Source organism: Psammomys obesus, unplaced genomic scaffold (genome assembly GCF_907164565.1).
Source record: "Psammomys obesus unplaced genomic scaffold, mPsaObe1.curated_primary_1811, whole genome shotgun sequence".
In the NCBI taxonomy this organism is placed as follows: domain Eukaryota; kingdom Metazoa; phylum Chordata; class Mammalia; order Rodentia; family Muridae; genus Psammomys; species Psammomys obesus.
In genome coordinates, this window is record NW_026596064.1 from 13,770,271 (window position 1) to 13,795,095 (window position 24,825).

The 24,825-nt window shown below is 46.3% G+C and overlaps 1 protein-coding gene across 7 annotated transcripts in view; it reads right to left on the reverse strand.

Annotated features, from left to right (window-relative positions):
- Nucleotides 1-24,738, reverse strand: part of Kalrn (kalirin RhoGEF kinase) — a 575,471-nt gene extending 550,733 nt beyond the window's left edge. For all 7 annotated transcript variants that reach the window (XM_055624991.1, XM_055624990.1, XM_055624995.1 and 4 more), the window contains exon 1: nucleotides 24,666-24,738. In XM_055624991.1, coding sequence (XP_055480966.1) covers nucleotides 24,666-24,738 — 73 coding nt within the window. The remainder of the gene's footprint in view (nucleotides 1-24,665) is intronic.
- Between the last annotated feature and the right edge of the window lie 87 nt (nucleotides 24,739-24,825).

Here is a 24,825-nt window from a genome sequence, read left to right on the forward strand (position 1 = left end):
GAAAGAAAGAAAGAAAGAAAGAAAGAAAGAAAGAAAGAAAGAAAGAAAGAAAGAAAGAAGGAAAGAAACAAGGAAGGAGAAGAAGCTGCAGCCAGTAGAGAGTTTGCTTTTGGAGACTAGCAGATTACACTGTTACATCTATCCTCAAACAGAGGTTAAAGATGTAGATTTCTAGGACCCACCCCCAGAGACTCTAATTAAGGAAGTCTGGAGCCCAAGATCCTGCATTTTAACAAAGTCCCCAAGTGACTTTGATGCACACAGTTTTACATCACATTCTGAGGGGAAAAAAATAAATGGATTTTAGTAGTTGACTGTAGAATAGGACAGACAGTTAAAAATATGTAAATGCCTAGAGGTGGCTTTAAATAGAAGCAATAAACTATTACAAAGCTATGCTGCTTAGGGATTTCTACTAAAAACCAAAGAACTGGTGGAGACCACAGAAATCACTTCAACTTCTTCGTTTGAGAAAAGGCAGACTAAAAGTCGAAAGAGCTTAGCTGCCTGCAAAGGACCACACAAACCCAAGGCAGAATGATTGTCGTGGGTAGTCTACAGATATCCTTTGTCCGTGGAAGTAAACAGATGCACACACATGTGTTTCAGGCAGTTTTTTAATGTGCAAATAAAATTCATGCCTAAGGCTCTTTTGAATAGGCAGACTCCGATTCAGGGGAGGGTGTGTGGCTGGGATGGAACATTTCTAATAAGCTCTCAGGTGATGCCAGCGCTGCTTCTACCCAACCCACTGGGTAGAAGTCTCAGTAGGTGAAATAACTCCTCATCAGGTATTAAACAAATTGCCTTTTTTTTTTTTTTTTTTTTTTTTTTTTTTGCGACGAGCATCTGAGCTGTAGAAACTGGCCTTGCCCCAGGATCCTCAGGCGGTTTCACCACGTAGAACAGGTGGACTTCCTCCAATGCTGCCTCCAAGCTCAGCCCACGGTCACCTGCTGAAGGCCAGCAGGGGTGGGAGAAGGCTAGTTCAATGAGATACTCACGGGCGACAAAATGAGGTGGTTACTAACTACTAAAATATTTGCATGAGAAGTAGGATGATGTGATTAAAATAGGAATTTGAAGAGATGTCACCGCGCACTATTCTTAAAACTTTATTTGAGAAATCAGATTGTTTCACTTTGAAGGAAACTCTGAAACTAAAAGCAAATACCCTTCACTCGCAGAAACAAATAAAAGCATTATGTGAAACCAGAAAAAAAAAATGTGCACTTAGTGCCCTCATCAGGAACAGAAGCTGGATGGGGCCAAGAGTCAGTGTGACTCAGGTGTCCTCAGACGCCCCACTGCCTGTGTTCAAAACGCCATAGAGTCTGGAGCGATTCGCTTAACCTTAGTTTTCTTGTCTATAAGATGGGACCACTGCAAAGGTTCAATGAGTTACTGCAGATAAGCCCGACACAGTGGCACTAGATATAAGGTAGCTCTGAGTAAGCCCCGAGGCATGACTGCAGCCAACGAGCCACAGTTTGGTGAGTTGCGAGGCTATGAGGAGCTGGGCTCGCCCAGTCACAGCAGCTGTTTAAATTTTTGAGGGAAGGCACATCAAGATGCCTGGCACCTTTCAGGAGGCGCGTGAGCTACCAGCACAAGCGAGCTCTCAGTTTCACATTAAACTCACACTCCATTCCTTTCAGTGACATCATGTCTTGAAAATGGGATTTGGACAGTAACTACAATCAAAAAGCAAGCACAGCCCAAAACTCACTGCAGAGCAGGAAATGAGGGGAGAAATATCCAGTCTGATCCCAGCTTCCCGAGAGGCTGTCCACCGCCCAACAGGCACACACATCTCAGTAGAAAGTGACTGCGTTTGGTAAGGATGAAATCAAAATGCCCTTCTCTAGAGGACTGGGGAGATGCTGGCTGAAGGATACAAACCCCCAGTTAGCCAGGAAGAATGAAGTCAAGAGAGTCATTGTACATCGTGGTGCCTACAGTTAATAGCACTGTGCTGTGCACTCGGGAATAATAAATTCAGGTAAGTGTGTATTTCAATTAGCTTAGTTTGGCCATTCGACAATGTATATCTATCTCAGAACATATAGCCATGAATGCATACAATTTTAATTTATAAAAATACCTAAGAAGAGGAGAACACTCTTTCTGTCAATGACTTCTCTTTCCCTTTTCAAACAGTTATTAGATTGTAAAGACATAAGTATTAAATATCTTGTTTAGACCTAACATCCTAATAAGGCCTAACATAGGGAGATTACTAAAAAGTGAAGCCATCATGAAACAAAGAACGTTTGGGACCCTCTGCACTACAGAATTCCCTTTTTATATGGACTGGAAGTTTTCAGAAAGAAAAAGCAAGGAATATCACAGGGGAATCCATATGCAAGGAAACCAGAGTTGGGCCCTCCACAGACACAAAGCGAAAGTCACGGCAGAGTGACACTTGTCACCTCACACCAAAAGGAACCACTTAGAAACTGCAGGCTTCAACTTGGGTCCTCGAGTTGGGGAAAGATGACAGATCTGGGAGCTTTTATCTTCACCCTAGAGGATGGATGGTCCAATTTGGTAAGAGCTGAAGAAGGTGTTAAATCTGTGAATGAAGAATTCTAGGATGGATACTAGAGAAAAACTCAGTGATTTAATTGGACTAAATCGATGCTAGTAAGAACTTCTCAGGAAAAAAAGCAATTGCAGGTCAAAGCTATGAAATCGGTGGTGCTGAGCCAAGCCACAGACAAGGCTGATGCTTTCTGGTACCACAAGAAACCAATATCAAGCTGCAACAATATCAAGCTTGAGAAAAAAAAAACAACAACAACAACAACCCAACAACCTCAACTTCGTTGGCAGAAGGGTCAGAAATCAGTAAGGGCCTCCCTTGGTTACGGAATAAAAGCACAAAGATAAATGGACCTCTTCCATTTGAAACCTGTTTAGTTTGTGGCCCAAAAGAGTATATGACCCAGTAATCAAAATGAGTTAAACAACCCCAAGAACTGAGGACCTAAAATGTGGCTTCTTCTAAGGGACAGAGAATGGTATGCAGGTAGCTGTGTTATCAAACCCAGCCGGGAGAAGTTCACATATAAAAAGTCTCAGGCTCAAGGATAATGCTCTTTGGAACAATTAGAGAGCCAACTTGTCAGTTTCTTAATGTACTCAGATACTTTAAACTTTCAAAGTGAAATTCTGGCTTAGAGAATCTGTCTAGACACTTGCAAAATCACTGACTAGAGGAGGCTAAAGGTGCACAAGCAGCAGAAACAGAAGGGTCCCTTGAAAGGGCTTGCCACAGAGCTAAGGACCAGAAGAGCAGCTATGGCATCAAGAATTACACCTGCCCAGTGGGCTCCACTGGTCACTGCCAGGCTCCCAGCTAAGGGAATGGACATGTGCCCATGCAGAGACGAGACTTGATCAAGGCATCACCAATCACCGAGGGATGGAACTCGGTGTTTTTCCTCTCCGTTCCTTCAGCTTCTGCAAGTGCTCTGAGTGCTGAATGGACATTTTGCTGCCTTCCTAGACTGGCCACGAAGCATTTCACTCTCCTGATCATCTACCCACCTGTCCCCTGCTGTCCTGGATCAGGCTCTTACTCTAGGAACCCTTTGCCTCTGCTTTCTCCATCTCAGTTCCTTACTCTGCCCAGCAACAGGACAAATTGGTCTTGCACCTGAGTGGCAGAGTGGGAAAGGCTCCAAGAGATACAGCAGGCTATGTGTCCAGAGAAAACAGAAAGTCTGCAGAACAGATATCCGCTCCATTAGCCCTACACCACATAAGCAATTTAAAAATGGAAGTTAAACTCCCTCTAAGAGGTTGGGGAAAGACTTGGCAGGGCCAAATGTATAATTCCAGAGAAAAATAAGTACAACCTTGAGAACCTAGAGCTTCTGAGACCATTCAAAAAACAGCTCTTTTCAAAAAAAAAAAAAAAAATCTTTAAAGAGCAGGAGAGGAAACAAATCTTGTTTAAGAGCAGTTGTTATATAGGGATTGTGGCTGTCCCAAAGTTGTTGACTGTTTTCTCTTGGGAAGCTCATAAATATTTGGTGGGTCCTATAAAAAGTAGTTTGGAAAGTCGCTGTGCAGCCAGCTCACTCAGAGGCGGCCAACACTGGGAGACCATTATCCCCGGGGCTCCTAATGGCTAAGTACAGGTACCAGCTGGCAGAGTCTATTGTGAATTTCCTTGTTGGGTCTGAGAACAAGGTCTTCAGGCATAAGACTGGCATTTTCTCTGGGTTCAGATAAGCAGAGGAGGCCCTCCCTTAAGGACACAATCAGGAACACTCCACAAGTTTCCAACTGAAGGAAGCTCAGCCATCATCCAATTCTGCCTGTTCACTTTGAAGGGAAGATGTTCGGGCCTGGGAAGATGCAATGACCTTCTCGGAACACCACAAAGTCTAGCTCATGCTTAGAGCACCGTCCAGGTCCCTGCTTCCATCCTAGGGATCTGTTCCCTTCTTTATACCACAGTGAAGACAGTCTGCCCAGCAACATGATTCTTACAGGCACCCAAAGAAGGGCACACTTTTCACTCGTCTTATTTTGGGGGACTCCCTCCTGCCCTCGGAAAAAAGGTTTCTCTATCTTTAGAAAGTACACCAACTATATTGTACGCGTGAGCCACGAGGCAAGAGAATGGGGAAAGAGTCAAACATGCCTGAGAAGGAAAGTGGAAAACACAGGGTTAAAAGTAGTGGTGCTCAAAGAGAGAAACCAGCTCCCTTGTTCTCAACCTGCACAAAGGCTCTCCAGGCATTTGCAAGACTCTTGCCATTTAAGCCCTTATATGCAAAGATCAAATTAAGTCCAACAGCCCAGAAAAGGAAAACCACCAGAGAACGAAGTCTCTGTCCTAAGGGTCCCAGGCAGAATGAGTAAAGCATATACCCAAGTGCAGAACCTCCTGCACAAGGAAGAACCATTCCTAGCAGAGAGCTCAATGGCACCGTAGAGGGACCCCTGAAGAACTGCAGGGGTGGATGTGGCGGTGCCGCTGCTGTAGTGAGGTCCTGTGGGCTCTGAAGTCCTGGGGCTCAGGGAAACCTAAGGGAGCACATGGTGAGGAGCACATGTCAGAGAGAACACCATCTGGGGAGCTGCCTTGACCTTCCTCGCAGGAACAACAACCACAAAAACCTGCAAGGAAAATAACAAGCGCGTTTATTCAACACCTCAAATCGTGCTAAGTGGAGTAATTGTGGTGGTCTGAAAATATGTCAGACGCAAAGCAGAGAGGACTGGAGGACCGTGAGCGTTTTCAAACTGGGCCAGGGTAGAAAGAAGAAATTAGATGGCCTCCTTTTGGAGTCGAGAGATGTTTTGTGGTATCGGGAGATGGGAGGAGGAAATCATCACCAGCAGAAAACCTCTTATGAACTCTGCACACACACACACACACCCCCAGCAGCCCAAACCAGGGCTCAAAAGCCAGACATTACAATCAGATTCTATGAGAATTAAACTGCATAACAAGCCTGGTGCTAGAAATGACGCATCACAGGATCTGTCAGGAAATGCTACAAGTCATTTCTGTTATCAATTTATGTAAATGATCTTGGCAAATGAAATCCACCCTCCTTAACACAGTAGCTGTCGCACCAGACACCGTGAAGCTTAGCGTTTTACTCTTTATAATGAGGAATTCACAAAGTTTCTTCCTCAAGTCCTGAAGGCCCTACTCGCTAACGGTTAACTGAAAATAAAGTATTTGTTATAACCCGTGTGAATTAAAGAGTTGTGCTGGGCTAGGTTATTATAGATTCACTCCTAGAGACATTTTGGCTGGGATTGGTGATAATCAAAATACGCAAATTTGAGTTTAAGATTAATAAATGCAAGTTGGGACTCCAGGAAAAAACAGTGCATAGCTACTCTCAGGAAGATGGTCTCATCACATCCTATCATCTCACAAAGCTCCCACTGTCAAGGTCACTTAGCCCAGCAGCTAGAGTCTAGACACCTGCTGGAAACACATCAGTTGGCTAGGGACTCTGTCTGTGGGAAAGATAGTCAGGAGGTCCCCAGGTTGCTGTCTGGATTTGGTGTAACCTAGTAAGGCTGGCTGACAGGGTACAATTAAGCTAGGGGCTGTTAGGTGACAGCTGGGGTATACTATGAGGGCTCCCCAACCTTACAGGTAAGTATCAGGACAGGGACTGAGGGAGAACAAGCCTAGAGCTGTATCAAGCTTATGCAATAGTTAGGCAGGAAAGTGTGGCTCCCATTTACCTCCAAAGGCTTCCGCAACTTTTAAATAAAGCTGTAATAGGAAGATGGACATAAAGGAGAAAGCAAAAAAAAAAAAAAAAAAAAAAAAAAAAAAAAAAAAAAAAAAAAAAAAAGGACCCAAGCCTCTCGTATTCAGCCATCTCTGCCAGCCTTAGTTTTCCTATTGCTTGGAAGCAATAACAAAGCATGCTGGGAAGGTTAGTATAAGTATCCAGGTATAGGCCCTGAGGGTTATCTAGACCCAAGCCTGACTTGACCTCTGTCTGAGCTTTGCGCTTGGCAATAAGCCTGGGGATTTCCCCGGTTTGCACATGGCAGACACTCTCCCTGGGAAGGGAAAAAATTAATTTGACACAAGCAATCAATCCCACTGGAATGTTTGTGTACACTGAGCCAAGCAGAAATGGATCCTAAAGGGAGTACTTCTGGGAGGTGATGGGAATTTTAATGCTGAAAAATGATACTGTGTCAAGAACCAAGAACAATAAAAGTAGCAGATACATTTGTACCCAAAGCATGAACAACATCACATACAGCCCATACATGGATGCATGCAGACTTGCCATTCTCCTGAAAGGGCTTTCAAAGGATGTTAACTCTCCAACTATCAGGAACACTGAGTTCTGGTTTTCATGTATTCTATTCAAAATGTTTAGAGTTTGAAGAACAAAGCAATGTCAAATCCCAAAGGTTACAGAGGCCTGAGAAACACTCCCATATCCTGTGTGATTCCTGTGGTCTCCAGGTTTGGTCACCCTTTATCACAACCTAAGCAACCCTTGGAAATTACCTGCTGCTTCCATATCTCCCCAAGCCGGCATCAACTAACATGAAACCTTGTAGACTCTCTTGCCTCTATAGTACCTGTTTCACCTACTATGTTTTAGTAGGCTCCTCATCTGAATTTCTGTCTCTTATTTTGCCTCTTCCAACAAGGATATATCTCAGAAAGTTCTTAAATGGGCTTAAGTTGCAATGTTATCACATCATTTAATATTTTGAATATTTTATAATTTCTCACTGCTTAGAAGATAAACCTAGAATACAAAATCCAAATCTAGAAAACAGAACTGGCTCCGTATTTCCACATCCTTTTACCCTGCATCTTCTAACGCTCCCTCCTCATTACGTGACCCTTAGGCTTTGTCTACATTTTTCCCTCTGCTTGGAAACCCCTTCCCACCATGGATATTTCCCACTGGGCCATTCTGGACAATGAGTCTGTCTTCCAAAAGGTCATTCCCATATGTCCTATGCTTTGACCATGCCACAAAAATCCCAACAGGCTTCATCACTCCTGTGATATTACAGCCAACCACAATGATAAACATAGGATGATATAACTAGATTAAAAATATAACTCATTGCCCTCTACCAATATGTGAATTTTCAGAAGGTGTAGAAAGTGTGGGGATGAAGTTCTGTGTGAAAGAAAGCAAGCCAAGAAGGTAGTTTGATTACCCTGATTCCTTTTTGAGACGATGGAGCTGAGCTGGGTTTACACATGCCCTAGGGTAAGATGGTTTTCTTTATCGCTTTTACCACCTCCACTCTCTGACTCCTGGAAAAGTTCAAGGATATGAGTTACAAGAACATCAGTGAGTCAGTCCTCCTCATACCTTGGGAGAGCTGGCGGTCCCTAATGAAGGCATCATCTAGAGAGCTTGACACATTCCTAATTGCAGATTTGGCATCCAAAGAAACAAGCTGAGGAAATGCAGGCTTTTCAGCACAGGCCCAGAAGTCCCAGAAACTTGGCTCTGCTTTCAAAACACAAGGACAGCCGAAATGGTATGAGACCAATCAAATGATTCTCCCCAAAGGAATCAGTGCCCCTGTTCACCAAGCAAGGATGCTACATCACATCATGAGCTCGGGCTTCACAGGGGATGACCAAGCAGTCTTGAGCTACAGAGACAACAGGCTCCTGATGGGCAAAATGTCTCCAGAAAACAGGGCAGAGAGATCCTAATACCACCTGCCAGCCAGCTCCTTCCAACCTGCTATCCATTCTGCTGGGAACATTGTAGATGGAAGATGAAGTCAGTTTGTTCAACTTTGATGCTGGCCTCAGAGGCAGAAAGTGACTTTCCAAACTGAACAATAGCAAAACCAGGCCCCTGAAACCCAGCCCGCAGCTCCTAACTTGGACCTAACATCCAACAGCAGCAATAAGTGCTGACTTATTGCTGCCTGGGAGGCAGGGTCTCGCTTTACGGGCCCAGGCTGGCTTAAACTTGACCCTTCCTGCCTCCTCCTCTCAAGCGCTAGGACTGAAAGCCTGTAGTGCCGTGGCCAGCATGGCTGCTTTATTTTCTATCTAGATTGGTCTGGCCTCACCTAGTTTGCCAGTCTTCCAGTTCCTACATCCTCCACAAGGGGCAAAGTTGCCCTAGGTCAAACTAATAATAATAATAATGATGATGATAATGATAATGCTCTTAGCTTGTAGCACTGTTTGAATTCCAGAGCCCTGAAATGAACAGTACATAAAATACAAGGGTCTTTATGATAAAACAAAACAAAAAAAAAAATTTTTTTTTCAGATTAAAACAACAGTGAGCAAACATCTCCAAAGAAGGGAAGCAGCCTTACACTGGACTTCCCTTTCCATCAGGGACTGACATTACGTGAAAGAAGAAAGGTGGCTGGATCTGGTTATTTTAGAAGGCTGGAATGACTTGGAAATCAAATCCTGGCAAGGCACAGGGGAAGCCAGGCCCAGTACCCGCCCCTACCTCAATGTTAGTCAGACTTGCGAGACCCAGACATCAGCCTCTCAGGAAACAGGTTTCTGCGAGACAGCTCAGGATGGAGTCCACCTCCACTCCATCCTTCCGAGACCAAGAGCTCCCGAACACTGACCACGCTGTGCCTCTCTGTACCACAGCACAGACCAAGTGCTTGTTAAATGCTTGCTGGAAGAATCAGTCCCACCGCCCCCTTGCATGTTTACAGTCACATGAGGATTTCCTCTAGAAAAGCAGTCGATAAGTTAGAAGCATAATTTTTTAACCTTAGTTTTTCCAAATCATACTTAATTCGGGTAATAACTTTTTTCAATGTTATATACTTTTTTCTTCTTCTGCATTTTCCTTACATATATTTAACCTCCCCGTTGCTCTACCAGAAGCATTCGTTCGCCTCAGGGAAGTTCAGGATAGTTATAGCAGCAGGCGAAGAGAAAATGTCAATGCTCAGCTGTTGATATCCGGGATAGGATTTTTTTAGTATGCAGCTTGAATAACTAAGTCCCCATTAACATACCGAGAACCAGCCTGAGTGGACTGAGCAGAGAGGTTACTGTCAACCAGAAGTGATGATTAACTGGGGAGGCAACGTAGAGGGACTCCTTGCCATGAGGCAAACAGGAAAGCCCTCCTTGAGCATTCAGAGAATGTGCGGCAGTTCAGTGTAGAGCACACAGCAGAGCCTCAGCCTCCTGTTACCTAACGTCCCATGTCAGGTCTAGCCGAGTTTGAGGGAAGGCAGTGTTGGAAATAGTCCAGTAGTATATAACAACTCAAGGATCAACTCCCCTCACCGAAAACAAACAAAAAAACATTTCAGACCCTAGAGCAGAGTTTCTGTTTTCTTCTCATCTCTTCACAGTTGGCACTGAGCAAGCTAGGCAGGCACCCACAAATCAGTCACACCCTGAGAACCAGAGACCAGAGCAAGGCTGGCCAGGGGTCTGGTCTAGGTGGCTGTGATATGCCGAGACCTTGACTCTGTAGGCGAACAGTAAGGACTTGAGTTTTCTTGCCGTTCATCAGCACAGTCCTCCAAACAGTAACCCTGTGGCCACACCACTGTCAACACACACACCAGAGATCAGATTGGATCAGTTCCACACAAAGCACCGGACAAGCCAACAAGCATGCCGCAGTCCTCCTCCTGCCTTCACTGCTACGAGCACGGGTGGCAAACATGGGCAGGTGGGATCTAGCCAGCTGAGAAGTTAAACCTCGACAAAGCCTTAATGTGAAACAGACTAGTCGAGAAAGGACTATTCTAAAGCACTGTTATAAAACAAACAGAAAGTGGGCTTGGACATTAGCTCCACTTTAGGAAATATTAGGAGCTACGTTTTCTTTGCCTATCCGGGTAATAAGATGTTACCTGTGCAACTAAGCCACGTTGCTGCCCAACAGAAAGAACCCCCTCCCCCCACCCCCAGCTGCTCTCGGCAGGCAGACAGTCTATTCTTCCCCTATGAGCATTTCTTGCAAAAGCAAACAGAGCATATCACGAAACGCTTCACTCCAACTCCACCGCTGGCAATCTCCTACCAGATATGGAAAAGAAAAAAACAAAAAAAAAACAGTCCTCGACTGCAGAACAAGCTGACACTCCTATCCAAGTCCCCTAGCTCAGCTTCCAACCACACCAAAAACAGGGAAGACCCCAGAGAAGAGCTGACAAAAATTCCCTCTCATGAAATCAGCAATTTTGTTTTTCCAAAGCATGTCCTTCTACCACCTCACTTTACCTCATACTGTTCCTATGAGGTGCGGCAGGGAAGTTAAGCTGACCCCCTCCTTCAAAGGAGGAAAGAGAGGTCCCATCTGTGAAAACAGGAATATGAACTTGTTTGGCCAATTCACAGAGCTATTTATTGGTGGGGAAACCAAGGCCCCCCGAATCACATCCTTAAATGATGTTAGCCAAGGGCAGACAATTAGCTTTGTCTGTACACTCTGCAGTGTCACTGAACCCCCACAAAACACGTGTGGCTTTGGGGGCTTAATTTTGACTGTATGCCCGGCCTTTAATTCACTTAATGCAGACAGTAAAAGAGGCCAAGAGGAACTCTCACCACTCGTCCAAATGTCACTAACAAAAGCATCCTTAAACGTTCCACAGGAAGTTATCTTTGGACAACAAGAACAGGCTGTTCTCCTCTCTCCTGAGGATCAAAGCAGAAGAAATATCTAGAACCCACGGTTGTCCGAGTCACCTTTGAAAAGGATCAAAAGAAGATGAAGAAGAAAAAAAAAAATGAGTGGCCCTTCTTGGCATGGTTTGAACTAAATAGCGTCCCAGAAAAAAAAAAAAAAAAAAAAAAAGTCCTAGTCCATGGAAAATCTGGGTTATAAGTGTTTATCCTCAGGAGAAAGGTAAATACAATGTAGCACACACCAAAATATAACACGGCTCTTTAAAAAGGAAGTGGGCGGGGGGGGAACAAAGATGGACATATTGACATGGAAAGCTGTCCATGACTATAAAATGATAAAACAACTTGCAAAGCAACATACACAGCACGATTCCTTATTTGTGTTACATAAAAGAGAGCTGTGCACTTATGTAAACACATATTTATATATGCAACAGGCACATTTATCTGTTAGATTCATCAAAACATTACGGGGGAGGAGATCATACACTCTGTACATTTGTTCTATATAAGTATTTTCATTACAGTAAATATCAATGTCTTTACCCTTCCGCACAACTGAGGAATCTTCTGTTTTCCTACCCTCACACAAAGGTTACTTGGCCCATGACTGTCTTGCTTTGTACAATGATATATATATATATGTACCAGTGTATTTTACATTTAAAGCGGGAAAATGACTTGGTGCACAAAGTCTAACCAGCCCTCCACCGTTAATGTTTCATCTCAAGTCAATAGTCGAAAGCAAATAATAAACATAAAGAACAAAGGGAAATATCTCAAGTCGGCAAACAAGGAGTCTCAGGGCAGTTGGGTTTACAGTAGCTTTTGTAGCCTCTACACTTCGCCATATTTTCTAAATTCTCTACAGTAGGTGGCATTATTATAACAGCGATACTGCAAACAACCCTGATGTACAAAAAAGTAAGTGTTCTATAAAAGGATAGCCTAAAACGTATCCCTAAGTGAACATTTATCCTCCTATTTAAATTTGTTTAACCTAATGGCAATAAGAACATACCGTATGAATCAGTACATGCATGAAATTCCGCTTCTGGTTGATCGCTCGCTGTGGTTTTGTTTTCTGTTGTGTTGTTTTCTATCCCAAGCCCATGAACCACTCAAGGAAAAGAAGCAGGAGCTGCCATGTTTAGCGGCTCTGTCAGCAAGTAGCACACCAGGCAGCCACTCACTACTGACTAGTGGATCCCTTTGCACACTTGCACTTTCCTACTGGGCTTTCCCTTGATTTAAAAAAGAAAAAATCAAAACAAAACAACACAGAATGCATCTCTATTTACTTTTCCAGTATTTATGAAATATGTGGATATTTACAATCAAGTGTTGCAAAGGTCCCCTCTGACTAATTCAGACTCAACGAATAGCTCCATTCCACAGTGTTGATTTTACAAGTCTCTTTGTTTAAGGTAGAATTGCCTGTCCACAAAAATTATTTTTATTTCCTTCGCACAGTATTGAGTAACTCCCAAATGGCATACACACCAATAATTAGCTTCTGTAAAAAAAAGAGAAATCAGGCCAACAAATAATAGTTAAGCAACTATTATCTGTGACGCACTCAGCTGGGTGTTGAAAATACAGAAAAGTCCAAAGCAAAATGTATATATAGTAGAGCAGCTGAACACAGACATGAACGTTTCCCAAGCCAAGGCCTCCAGGTGGTCTTGGAGCCGTCGGTCTCTATAAAAATTTGTGACAAGGCTGTTGTCCAAACAAGTATATGCACCTTATTCCCACTCCAGACTTAGTGTCAAAGACAGCAGCCAGAGACATAGGTGCCCAAACCACTGGATGGATCAGCATGCAGAACCCTGGCACACGGGTCCACTCTGACATCTCTGGAGAGATCCTCTGTTTACACGCTTCTCATTCACCATTCCAGAGACTTTGTGCCGTCTGGCTCTTCCCTCCCCAGGCTCTCAGCATCTCTCGGTGCTTCATCTTGGTTCTCATGCACAGACACAACTCAGGTCGGCCTAAGAACAGCTCTATCCTCTGACCAGGAAACAATCTAGACTTCCACACAGCAACACAAGAGCTCAGCATCCCTTCCAGACTCCACTTTGCCCAGGAATCTCATCTTTCTGGCTGTTATGGAAGCTGAAACCCATCCCCATACCCTTCCCACAAGCAATTCCACCTTTTATCACAGTCTCTACTGTTGTCTCCTCCTGTGTCCTTTTCAAACACGCAAAAGTTTTCTACTTAAAAAAAAGACAACTTTGTTAGACCTGATAACCCATTAAAATATTTTACTAAAGTTTGATATATACATATATATATTATACTACCAAGAGCTCCAAAAATGTCCTTTTGGTGCCATTTAAGTTTTCTCTTTGCTGTCACCACCAAACTCCCTGAATGGCTGTCTGTAGTCCCTTGTTCATTTTTACCACCTTTTCATTCATTTAACCTCAGGGAACCCCTCTTCAGCAACCCCTCTCCCCACCCACCCAGATGAGGTTGCTGATCTTCTGCACTGTCACAGGATGCTCTACCATCCTAGAAAACTACACCGATTCAGCACCTCCTTAGACTCCAGTGTCTGAGTGTGCCTCGTGTCAGTGCCCTGGGGTACTGAGAAGGGGCTGGGAATCCCGTGATCTAAAGCTGTGGCATTATTCCAATGGAGCATCTTCCATAGGCACAATGCCCACTAGGGGGTCCAGCCAGTTTTCCTTCTCCAACTGTTGGTGAGCATCTCCTCCTTGCCCACATCCTCCTTTCCAGAACAGTAAGTAGACAGAGATGGAAATCCCACAGGAGCTCCAGACCCCTCCCTCTCAGCCCCCTTTGTCATATCCAATTAACCATCTGTCAGCTTCCAGGACCCCTTCTAGGCTCACTGTCCAGCTGCCAACTCAATACTGTGCCCGCTACCCCCACCCCAGGACAGTCATTGTCCATAGATTGTGGGGTGAGAGTGTAAAAGGTGGAGATTTTAACCACAGCCCTTGTCCCTGCCTGTTGTGCCTGAAATAAATGCAACTTCAAGCTTTAAAAAAATCACATCCCTACCTACCTCTGCACAGTACAGGAAGGAGAGAAGAGGCATGAAGGGACGGAAGAGAAGAAGAGAAAGAGTGAGGAGGGGGGAAGGGATAAAGGAGGAAGAGAAGGGGGGGAAGGAGGGGTCTACTGAATGTCACAATTTTCATAACTTGGAATATAAAAGGATTCATCTAACCATCAGTACAATAATGTTATATATGTAATGTAGTCACACTAGTCATACCTATAGCCATTTTATATTGTTAGCAACGTAAGCTATATGACCATTTATAATATGAATATAACTGTCAAGTGCTCTATATACCCACAAACACCAAGCAATCTTGAGAGGAAAGGACTTTTTATATGCGTCTTATGGATAAAGAAACCAGAACCAGTTCTAATTCACACAGTCTCGTAGCTACTAATTTCCATTCTGCTGGAAGATTCTGATTCTGGGACTGGCCCACACCTCAGAACACTCCATCTTCTTCTGCTCCCAGGGAGGTAAGCCTGGTCTCCCTTAGTCACCCTTTGGTAAGCACCGGCACCCAGATTCCTACTCTGTTAGGCTGTGTAGGGCCCCTAAGGATCCTTTAATGAAATGCAGTGTTTTCATTGATGACAGTTCAAGTTTGTCCCTATGTAAGAGTTACAGGGAGCACTTTGTGAAGGACAACAACAAGGGTGTGGCATCTTTCTCTTCCTCCTCCTCCTCCTCCTCCTCCTCCTCCTTCTCCTCCTCCTCCTCTTCCTCCCCCTCTTCATCCTCTTTCTTCTTGGTTTTTCAGGACAGGGTTTCCCTGTGTAACCTTAGTTGTCCTGGACTCGCTTTGTAGACCAGGCTGGCCTCGAACTCACAGAGATCTGCCTGCCTCTTCCTCCCCCAGTGCTGGGAGAAAAGGTATGAACCACTGCTGCCTGGCTAGCATCTTTCTTCTTGTGCGTAGAGTACTGATGTGATCCCTATTCTGCTTCTGCTTCCTTTTAGGCCTTTAGGGAACTGGAACATCATGAGTAGACACCAACTCTGATTGGTTGCATCTCCTAGTAGCCAAGGCTCGACCCCTCTACAGGAGGCTGCCCAGAGACCTAGAATGAGTCAACTCCCATAGGATTCTCCTCACTCCTCCCTTCCTCCTTTTCCATAGAAGGTGATTCTACAGAGCCCACTAGCCTGGAGCAGACCCACTTCAGGAGTGCTGATTTTGGATCTCAAGGCCATGCTTCCCAGCTTTTCTGGCCAAAGCCTCATGAGGAAGCTCACTTCATTATGACCAGCCACTTCAGACACTGCACACCCCTGACCCCTGCAAGACAGAGACTCTCTCTACAGGAGCTGTTGGCCAGATGACATGATGTGTCTTGACTGACCAGTGACTTTACTGAGGTTTGCCTTCCTTCTGCTCCCTAAGAAAGATGCGTCTTTGGATGGACCAAGGCAGACCCCACCTCCAGCTGACCTTGAGATCCACCCCTTCAGGCTGGGAATTTAGCTAAGTGGTGGACAGTGCTTGCCCCAACACACCTGAGGCCCTAAGCTGGAGCCCACGCAGCACCAAACAGATATCCAGGCTCACCCAGGACATTTCTCCACCAATTGATCTTCTCTTTCCTACATTCTCTGCCTCCTGTGTGCCTTCTCCTTCTTCCTCACCCCAGGTAGTCACATATCTTCCTTAAAAAAAAAAAAAAAAAAAAAAAACCCTCTCCTCACTTCTGCTCCCCATCTCCAACTACTCCACTATTTTTAACCTTCCCTTCACAGCCAAACCTTTCCAAAGAGTCATCTGTATGCACTCCCACCACTTCCTCCCCATCCACTCCTGTCCCATTCCCTTTGCCATTTCAATTCCACCTCCCCATACAGGATTGAAACTAATCTCACAGGTTACCGATGCTCTCCCCGACTATACACCCAGCCCTCTCAGCATTAACCCTCTCTTGGTTCTCTCCCAGCCCTTCACTTCAATCTGCAGTTCTGGCCTTGGCCTTCTGCCCTGAGGTCTGTGTTTGCTTTTCATTTGTTATCTCATCTCTTCTGATAGCTCCAGCCACAACTTCTTTCAGGTATCTCCCAGATCTATATTTCCGACTCTGGCCTCCCTCCAAGGCTCCAGACCTCCCTGCCATGTGCTCCTACTGAATCAACACATCCCTTAGCTGACACCTGAAATGCAACATGTCCCAAAGCAGTTTCTCCCAAATCCTCCCTCTCCTCCTGGTCCCCACAGCTGCTTCCCGTCTTCCCAACTCCTGATTTTCACCAAAGACACCTCTACCCGCCCTCCCCACCAGTTGCCCAGGCTACAGCTTTAGTTCCAACCTCCTTGACACCTCTACATCCAATTTGTCAGGTCCACGAAGTCACCTCCTTCCCTTGTCTCAAGTTCAGACCCTCCTACGATACCACAGTGGTCTATCTTCCCGGAACCAGCAGCCTCTTCCTCCATTCCAAGAGAAACTCCACAGGGCTCTCTCAGACTCATGCTCCTCATCACAACACTTTCCATATTCAGAGAAATTCACAAACTCCCCAAACCAACTGCAGAAAGCTCCAACACAAAGTTTCCATTCAAAACATTCGCACCCAGTAAATGCTCAAGAAAGCTATCAATCAATGCGTTCGCCACCCACTGCTGAGCCTCAGCTCCCACTGATCCTCTGCCTGCAGCACATAGACTATACTATTACTGTTGCCAACTGGGCATGAACGCTCATGTCTCCTGCTACTGTGCAGCCAGGGAATGCAACACTTTCTAGCTTCCGTGCCTGCTGAAAGACACAAGCACTCCTCTAAGTATACAAACTATCCACCACTTTTCACTCCTTTGCTTGTTTATTCCCATATCCATGTTCTCCAGCAAGTCCCTGACTCACTCCTAATAACGCAAAGGGGGTGGATGGGGAGGAGACAGAGCTAATGCTCCAAGCCTCTTCTTTGCTTTCCTGAATGAATGTGTCTGTCCTTCCAGGAGATTCTTTCTGTTCCCTCGCTCCTCAGCAGACACGATTTCAAGCAGCTCTATTGATCCAACAACTCTATGGCTGTCAGTCATTTCATAGTTATTTTACTGCCAGTCACCCACACAAAGGAGTGGCAGGAAGAGTCTTGACTACAGAGAAGGAACAGGAAAGGACCTATTCTCCTCACCCACCTGAGGCTCAGCAGAAGCAAGCCAGCCTGTTCTCACCAGGCTCCTCCCTGGGGCATGGGGCCATGTGGCTCGGGACACGGGCAGGGGCTGCAGGGGGCTGGCATATTTACTCTTTTGTGCAAGAGTTAAAAAATAGAGGTACCCTGACCTGTTGTAATAGGATGGCCTACCCAGTCCCGCTGGGAACAGAAGAACAACTAGGATCACCTCTCCACTCCTCGTGGACTGAACGGTCCTGTGGAGGTCAGATTAAATAAGATACTGCTTGTCAAAGAGGCACTTAGAGAAACAGAACGCTCCATTTGGAATAACTATCTGCAGATATTTAGATAACATTGTACAACTTATAAAGACCTTTCACTGTGTCTTTTTTTTTTTAATCTCCCAACAACGCTATAAGGAAACAGGGCTGAAGAGATCATTATCCCCATCCTATATAGATGTCAGAGTCACGTGTACATGTCATTCAGATAAGTAGGGTATCGCCTTCCTTCTCTCACGCATGACCTTCCTTCACAGACTTTTTCTCCCCTTTCAGCCCATTAAGTCCAAGTGTCCCCAGAGGGAGTATATTTATGTTTATATCCATTTCCCTTCCTCCTCTATAGTCTTTCCTTTGATGCTTTTATATACTTCCACGGCGTGTGACTGCTGCAGACACTCAATACGGATTTGTCAAACAAGTGACTGAAGGGAAGAGCACTGAGGCCCAAAGTCAACCTTCTAAATCCACAGGCAGGCAAGGCCCCTTGCCTCCCTCGTGCTGCTGTTCTGGCACCTTCCCCAGGCATGTGAAACTCTACCCAGCAGCCTTCCAGAGGTGCCCACTGCGTGACTAGAGCAGCAGGAACAATATGACACCAACAAGGAGGCCTAGTTAGTAGGGCCTCCCGAGCTACCACTGTCAGAAGACATCACTAGATGCCTTGCATTCCTGTTCTGCCTAAGCTTCTCAAACTGCGAAACAAGCGTTATTGGTCCTATTTTGCAGAACTCCCGAGGATGAGAGACAACAAGTCATTTACCCAAGAGCAAACCCCTAGCCGGTGCTGTGCTTATCTGATCCAAGGCACAAGGAATCCTGGTGAGTCCAGGGGTTCTCCATCAGTACTAGTCACAGGTTTTGATTGGAAAAGTCTTTGGTTTCCTGTTTACTGTAAGATATTGAGCTCTAGTCCTGCCTACCAAGGAGAAGCCTACAGCAACCTGCTCCATGAGTTATGACAACCAAACAACAGCAAAAAAATGTCTCTCAAGACTGTCAGATGTTCTCTAGGATGAGGAGCAGCATTGCTCCTAGCTGAGAACCACTGCCCTGTCCTATACTGCCCACCTCCAGAGATGGAAAGCCAAGTGCGACCAGGAAGAACCTGAAATGTATCTGTTCTCCAGAAGTCTAGCAAGAACCCCTAGTCCACTCGCTCTGGGTCTGAGATTTACAAGCAGGAAGAGTTTTCATACTTGTAACATCACTTCTTTTTGTGGCTCTAGTTCATCCCACTAAAGGACCACCAAATACAGCTGGACAGAACTGCCAATAGTCATCGTATTGGCAGCCAAAGCCACAAAGATGGAGCCCAGCTTCCACAATATTACAGAGGCAGAGCTGAGTGGCAGCAATATATTCTGAAATAGGCTAATGTAGAAATCACCTACTTAAACTACAACCTTCTCTCTCCAGAAACAGAGTCATCTCAATACCCCTCCGGCAGATCCCAAGCAAGCACATGACTAGGTCAATGACTGATGGGAGCAGAAGAGAATAAAAGAGCACACAATAGGCCCTGAGCTGAGTGTGCTAGGTGCTTTCATGTCAACCTGACACAAGGTCAGGTCATCTGGGAAGAAGCGATCTGACTTGAGAAAAACGCCTCCAAAGGGCTGGATTGTAGGCAAGTCTTAGGGAATTTTCCTGATTGATCATTGACGTGGAAGGGCCCAGACCACTGTGGGAGGTGCTGCCTCCGAGAAGGTGGTCCCTGGGGTGCACAAGCAAACAAACTGAGCAAGATACCAGGAGCAAATCAGTAAGCACTCTTCCATGGCTTCTGCATGAGTTCTGCCTCTGAGTTCCTGCCCGACTTGAGTTCCTGTCCTGGCAACCCCTCAGTCATGGACTGTGACTGGGGCTGCAAGATGAAATAAACCCTTTCCTGCCCAAGATGCTTTTGGTCATGGTGTTTTATCACAGCAACAGAAAGAAATAGAAAGCCAAGACACTGGGCATAATGTTTACCTTATGAAGCGTCGAGAGTAATGTCAAAGGAGATGTTTTCCTTTGCTGCAAAAAGAGGTAAGACGATTTCTCCCTTTCCAGATGCACAGACTACATGCTGACATTTACTCAAAGAATTGCACACAAAGCGTGCTGTTCTTTCGAAGTCTTCCTTTTCTATGATCTGGACTGACAGTCGTTTGTTTTCCTATTCAGGCGGGATGGAGTAATTACCTAAGTTTGAGGAATGATGCAGCGTGAAGGACATCCCATAACCTAGATTCAACAGCTGCCATGTCTCTTATGTCTGTAAGGGAGATAGAATTTTCGACGAACTGTAAGGTATTTTAAATACTTTGTGCTTACGTACAAAAATAAATAATTTTAATGGGAAAATGGACCTATATATAGGAAAAGGCTAAACAATAATACAATACCAAGGATGCAGTGAGAAAAAGATAGACACTGGGAGTTTTACAGAAGTAGTCATAAACTGTAAGTGCTTAAGGAAAAAAAAAGACAGCTCACAAATCTTGAAGAATGTGTTGGATTTGTAGCTACGGAGTGGGGTGGGGATGAATCGATAAGAATCAAAGACATTAGACAATGGGAAGGAAAGCTGGCTAGCACTGAGCAGCTAAGTCTGGACTTGACCCATGGACACCAGGGAATTACTGCAGGTTCATAAACCAGACAGGAACACGATGAAAAGGTGTTTTAGGGAGTGTTATCCACTCCAACTACAGTGTAGAGAGGGGGCAGATTTTAAAGGATGAGAAGGGGGCTGTGAAAGGAGTCCAAGAGGCCCTGGCCTCGGGCAGTCACCCTGAGGATGAGCAACAGGCTGACTGTGCAGGGCTGTGCAGCAAGGTTTGAAAGAGGAGGGAAATTCCTCCAATTAATGCCAAGGTTCTAAACTCCGTGACTGGGAAATAAAAGAGGCCGCTGACAGGACTGCAGAAGTGCCAGGCAGAAGATGTGGGGGGGGGGGGGGGGGGGACTGGAAACACAAACAGAAGGCTGAGCTTGCCCAAAGCCCACTCAACAGTACCTTTCCTGTTGAAGATGTCTTGATGCAGAACCAAAGCTCGGGAGAAAGCTGGAGGTAGGCCTTACCTCACGGCAACTTCTCTTCATTTTTCTTAGCCTTTTGCCTTTGCATTTTAAAGAAAGAGCTTTCCTCTTTTGCTCACCAAAGCCAAGCTGTGAGTTTTGTTAGGGAGACTACTCTTCTGTCTTGTCTCTGGGATCCCACGCAGCCACTTTTGGTTTTCCTCTTCACAGTCCTTTCTCTGTGTGTGTGTCACCCCAAACCACCTATGAAAAAACCCCCAGACTCCTTTTCTGACACTAGAGTTTCATTCTGTCTCTTGTTGTTAACTACGGGTGACCATGGCCTGCTTGCTGCTCCAAATGCCCACCCTGAGCACCCTTTATCCAGAGTCAGCTCCCAAGGTTTTGTTTTTCTCTTCCTCCTGAGCAGCCTGAGGAGCTCAAATGGACTCCCTGAGCTCTCCAGCCTCCTTCCTGCCATTTCCAAAATAAGACCTCCTTGCCCTCCTTCCTCGACTCTCTCCCTCTGGAAGATTTAAGTACATCAAGCCTTCCAAATCAGCAGGACCGCTCCTGCCTGTGCCTTGAGTCCATATACCCAACTCCAAAATGGCTCCTCTTAGATGTACACACCCAAGTCTTCATGTTTAACATATATAAAGCACCTGCCTGCTGTCACAGCCAGACCACATCAGTCAGCTGGGACAGTCCATCCTTGGACTCTCAATCCAACTACTTCTCCTCACATCATATGTGTGTGTGTGTGTGTGTGTGTGTGTGTGTGTGTGTGTGTGTGTGTGTAAAACTCAGCATTTCTACCTCTAACAATGTCTCTTAAAGTCAGCCCAGGCTCCCCATCCTTTCTGCCATCAATACAGGACAAGCTCCCCAGCCTCCACCTCATTCTGCATCTCCTTTGATCTTACCTTTATGGTTTTGTTTTGTTGTTTTGTTTTACTTCATCAATAATCTTTCCAAATACTACTTTCTTTATGATATGTCCTTACTCAAACACCAGCAATGACTCCCTATTTCCCTTGAATCAAGTCCAAACTCCTCTTCAGAAGGTTCCAGGACTCCCTTATTCGTTTCTATTTTACTTAGCCTACCCTGCTTCCCCATTCTTACCAACCAACCTAGCCTTTCCCCTCAGTCAGCCCAGGCTCCTCAAAGCCCCATCCTTTTTATCTTTGCCCAATCTCCTTGCCCCACCCACTTCACAGACCACCCGAGGCTCCACCTCTAGTTCTGTCAACTCTCTAACTTAGAGCATCCAAGTTCCTAGCAATCAGTTAATTAGAGGTCTATAAACTCTTGAGGACAAAAACCCTGTTTGACTATTTCTCCTCTGTTCCACAGCACCCTGGACAGCAGAAGATTCCTCCTGGGTATTGGAAAGTCCTTGGTGGTCAATAGTTCCTTATTCCGGTGCTGAGTGTCTTACTTTCCCTTTCTGCTTTACAACCATGAACAGTAAAAAAGTTAAGATTAAATTAAAATTAAAAACCTGTAACGAGGACAAAAAAACATCAACAACAACCTGTAACGTACTTTCTCAGGCTTGAAACAATTCTGAGGAAGACAATCGGGACTTTGTCAAGCTACACTATACTTCGGAATAGTGTGTAGGAGTAGAGAGGATTCTATATCCTTGGAAAGTACAAAGAAGTGAGATTTGGGGAAGCTTGTTTAATCAGTTGGTCATGGGAACTAAAAAAAAGTCCAAATAAACAGAAAGCAGGTAAGCAAAACAAGTGAAGTGACTAAATTATTTAAAACATGCCTAATTAGAGACATAGTATGCCATGCCAGAATTTTGACAAAGTAATTGCCAGTCTGGTCTTTGCACATGCAAATTTTCCCATCAGTAAGTAGGGGGCAATCCTGGTGGTGGAAACTTTGAACAATCTGTTTGATAGTTTCTTGGTTGCTCAATTAAATAAATTTATAATTCAACCAGCCAACCAGGTACAGAGAGCTATGTTCCACAGAAGGCATGATCAAAAAGGAAAAGGTTCAGAAACGATCTTTCCAGTCTTAAGAAGCCCAGGTAAGGGGCTCTTTGATAGAGAGTAAGTAGGGTGAAGGTCAAGGGCCAGAGCACAGGGGGCCATGAGGCAGGAAGGTGCTGTTCTAGACCAACCCCTTTAGCAGCAAGTCACAGGGCATCAATCATTTGTAGGTTTGTGTATAGAGGGTTTAAACAGCCTCTAAGTGCACCCGTGGTCTACCCTTCCTCACCACCACTAACACCCACCTCCTTGAAGGAAGCCAGGCTGCCCTGCAGAAGGCCATTGCCTCAAGGAAACTGACCCCAGCCCACTTCTTACTCTGTGATTTGAGACCAGCCTAAACGATCTAAACTAGAGTTGTTTTTGGAAGGCCCTGGGGAAAGTAACAAGTTAACAAATATCTAGAATAGGATGCTACAAAACGATGCTTATTTCAAAAAAGGAAGGAAGACAGAAAAGAGGAGAGGAGGAGGAATATGAATTCATACCACAGTGCTCCCCCCCCACCCCCGAGCTAGAAAATACAGCTGCTTGACCAAGCTTAGAGGTAAGTAGAGTCTTGTAGATCTCCTTATGAATGATTCTGGATGTCACTTAGCTTCCCTAAATTCAGGGTTATAAACTCAAGTCAGGTACCTCTTTAGAATCCATGCTTTGGTTTCTAAGAGAAGAGAGAGGAGCAGGAGAGAAAAGAGGGGGCAGGGAAGGAGGAAAGTGAAAATGCTGACTCTGGGTATGGAGGGGGAGGAGGGACGGCAGAGCGAGAAAGGATAATAGGAGCCTCTTCCCCCTTCCAAGACCCTGGAATCAACTCCTGTCCTCCAGCTCTTTCCAGACCAATTAGAGATGACCATATGGGCCAATTAAGGCTTGACTTCCAAAGCCACAAGTCCCCCCACAAAGAGCCCCACTCCCTTCCCTAAAGTGGACCTCCAGGGTAAAGCAACAGGGTTAGGAAACAGATGGATGAGCAGCCTGCAGAGCTAACTTGACCCCTGACCCCCACCAGTTCATGCCCCCTGATCCAACTTTCCCAAAGGGAGAGCAGATGCGTGGGGGCACCCATAACTTATCAGAGTCCTTGGGACAAAGATTTTTCAGACAAAATGGTTGCAGACCTGTGGGGAGCTGGGGAACTGCACAATGGAGCTGGTGGAAGCTACAGGTACACGGGAGATGGGGACTCCTTGGTGAGGTTTGAAACCGGGCTACAGGTGGTAGGAGGTGAGGGTTGATCAGTTTCTGTTCCGGAGAAGGGACGGAGGAACCAAGGAACGGCGGGAGCTACAGACCCTGCTGGATGGGAGACGCGGAGACGCAGAGCACTGGAAAGCCACCCCAGGCTCCAGGCTCCGCAGTCAAGCAAAGATTTGGTGGGTGTGTATTGAGAGGGACGCTCACTCTCACACTTGCAGAAATAAGCGATTCTTAGGTAAAACTCGTCGGTTCCCCGAGCTGGAGAGAGGACCCGAGAGCAGGTCCGAGGTGCCCGCGGTCCTCCCAGCGGGGGTCCAAAGTCCCAGACGCCGCTTCCCTACACGCTCTCGGCACGACCTCTAGCCGCCTGGCTCCTGCCTGACCGTGTGCAGCCTGAGAGCCTCGCGACCCCTGCCGCCCTCCTCCGCACATGAGGATCCCGAGCCCGGGAGGGAAGAAGAGGTACCGATTCTCCCCCCAGCGGCCCGGGAGCCCCGCAGACAGGCACCGTGGGAGTGGGGAGCCGAGGGAGGGGCCGGGACACCGGTAGCTGGAGCGGCGCGCTGCAAAGTGACCCAACATCTCCCGGAGAGGGCGGCCCGAGGGGACCGCCCCCCGCCTCCCCAACACGGACTCCCGCAACTGGGGTGAACGCCGAGGGGGAGCCCAGCCCCCACGGCCTCCCCCAGGACGCAGCCAGCACCGCCGGAACAGACGGCGAACCTCCACAACTCCAGCCCCGACGACCACGGGAGGCCGCCTCCGACACGCACGCCCCGGCGGCGGGCAGCCTGCGGGGTTCCCCCCAAACTTGTCCGAGACGCCGCGTCCGAAGCGGCCGCCCTCCACCGCCCCCCCTCCGCCCCGGAGCCCCTGCCCGACGACCTCACCTGTCCGGAAAAAAGCGTCCACGTCGGAGTCGGCGGCTCCCCCTTCCTCCGATGCCCCCTCCGGGGGGTTCATGACTGGGGGGAGGGCGTCCGCGGACAGCCGGGCGCCGGCGAAGCCTGGGGCCGAGGGCGGCGCGGCGCCCAGTGGGCGGAGGGCGCG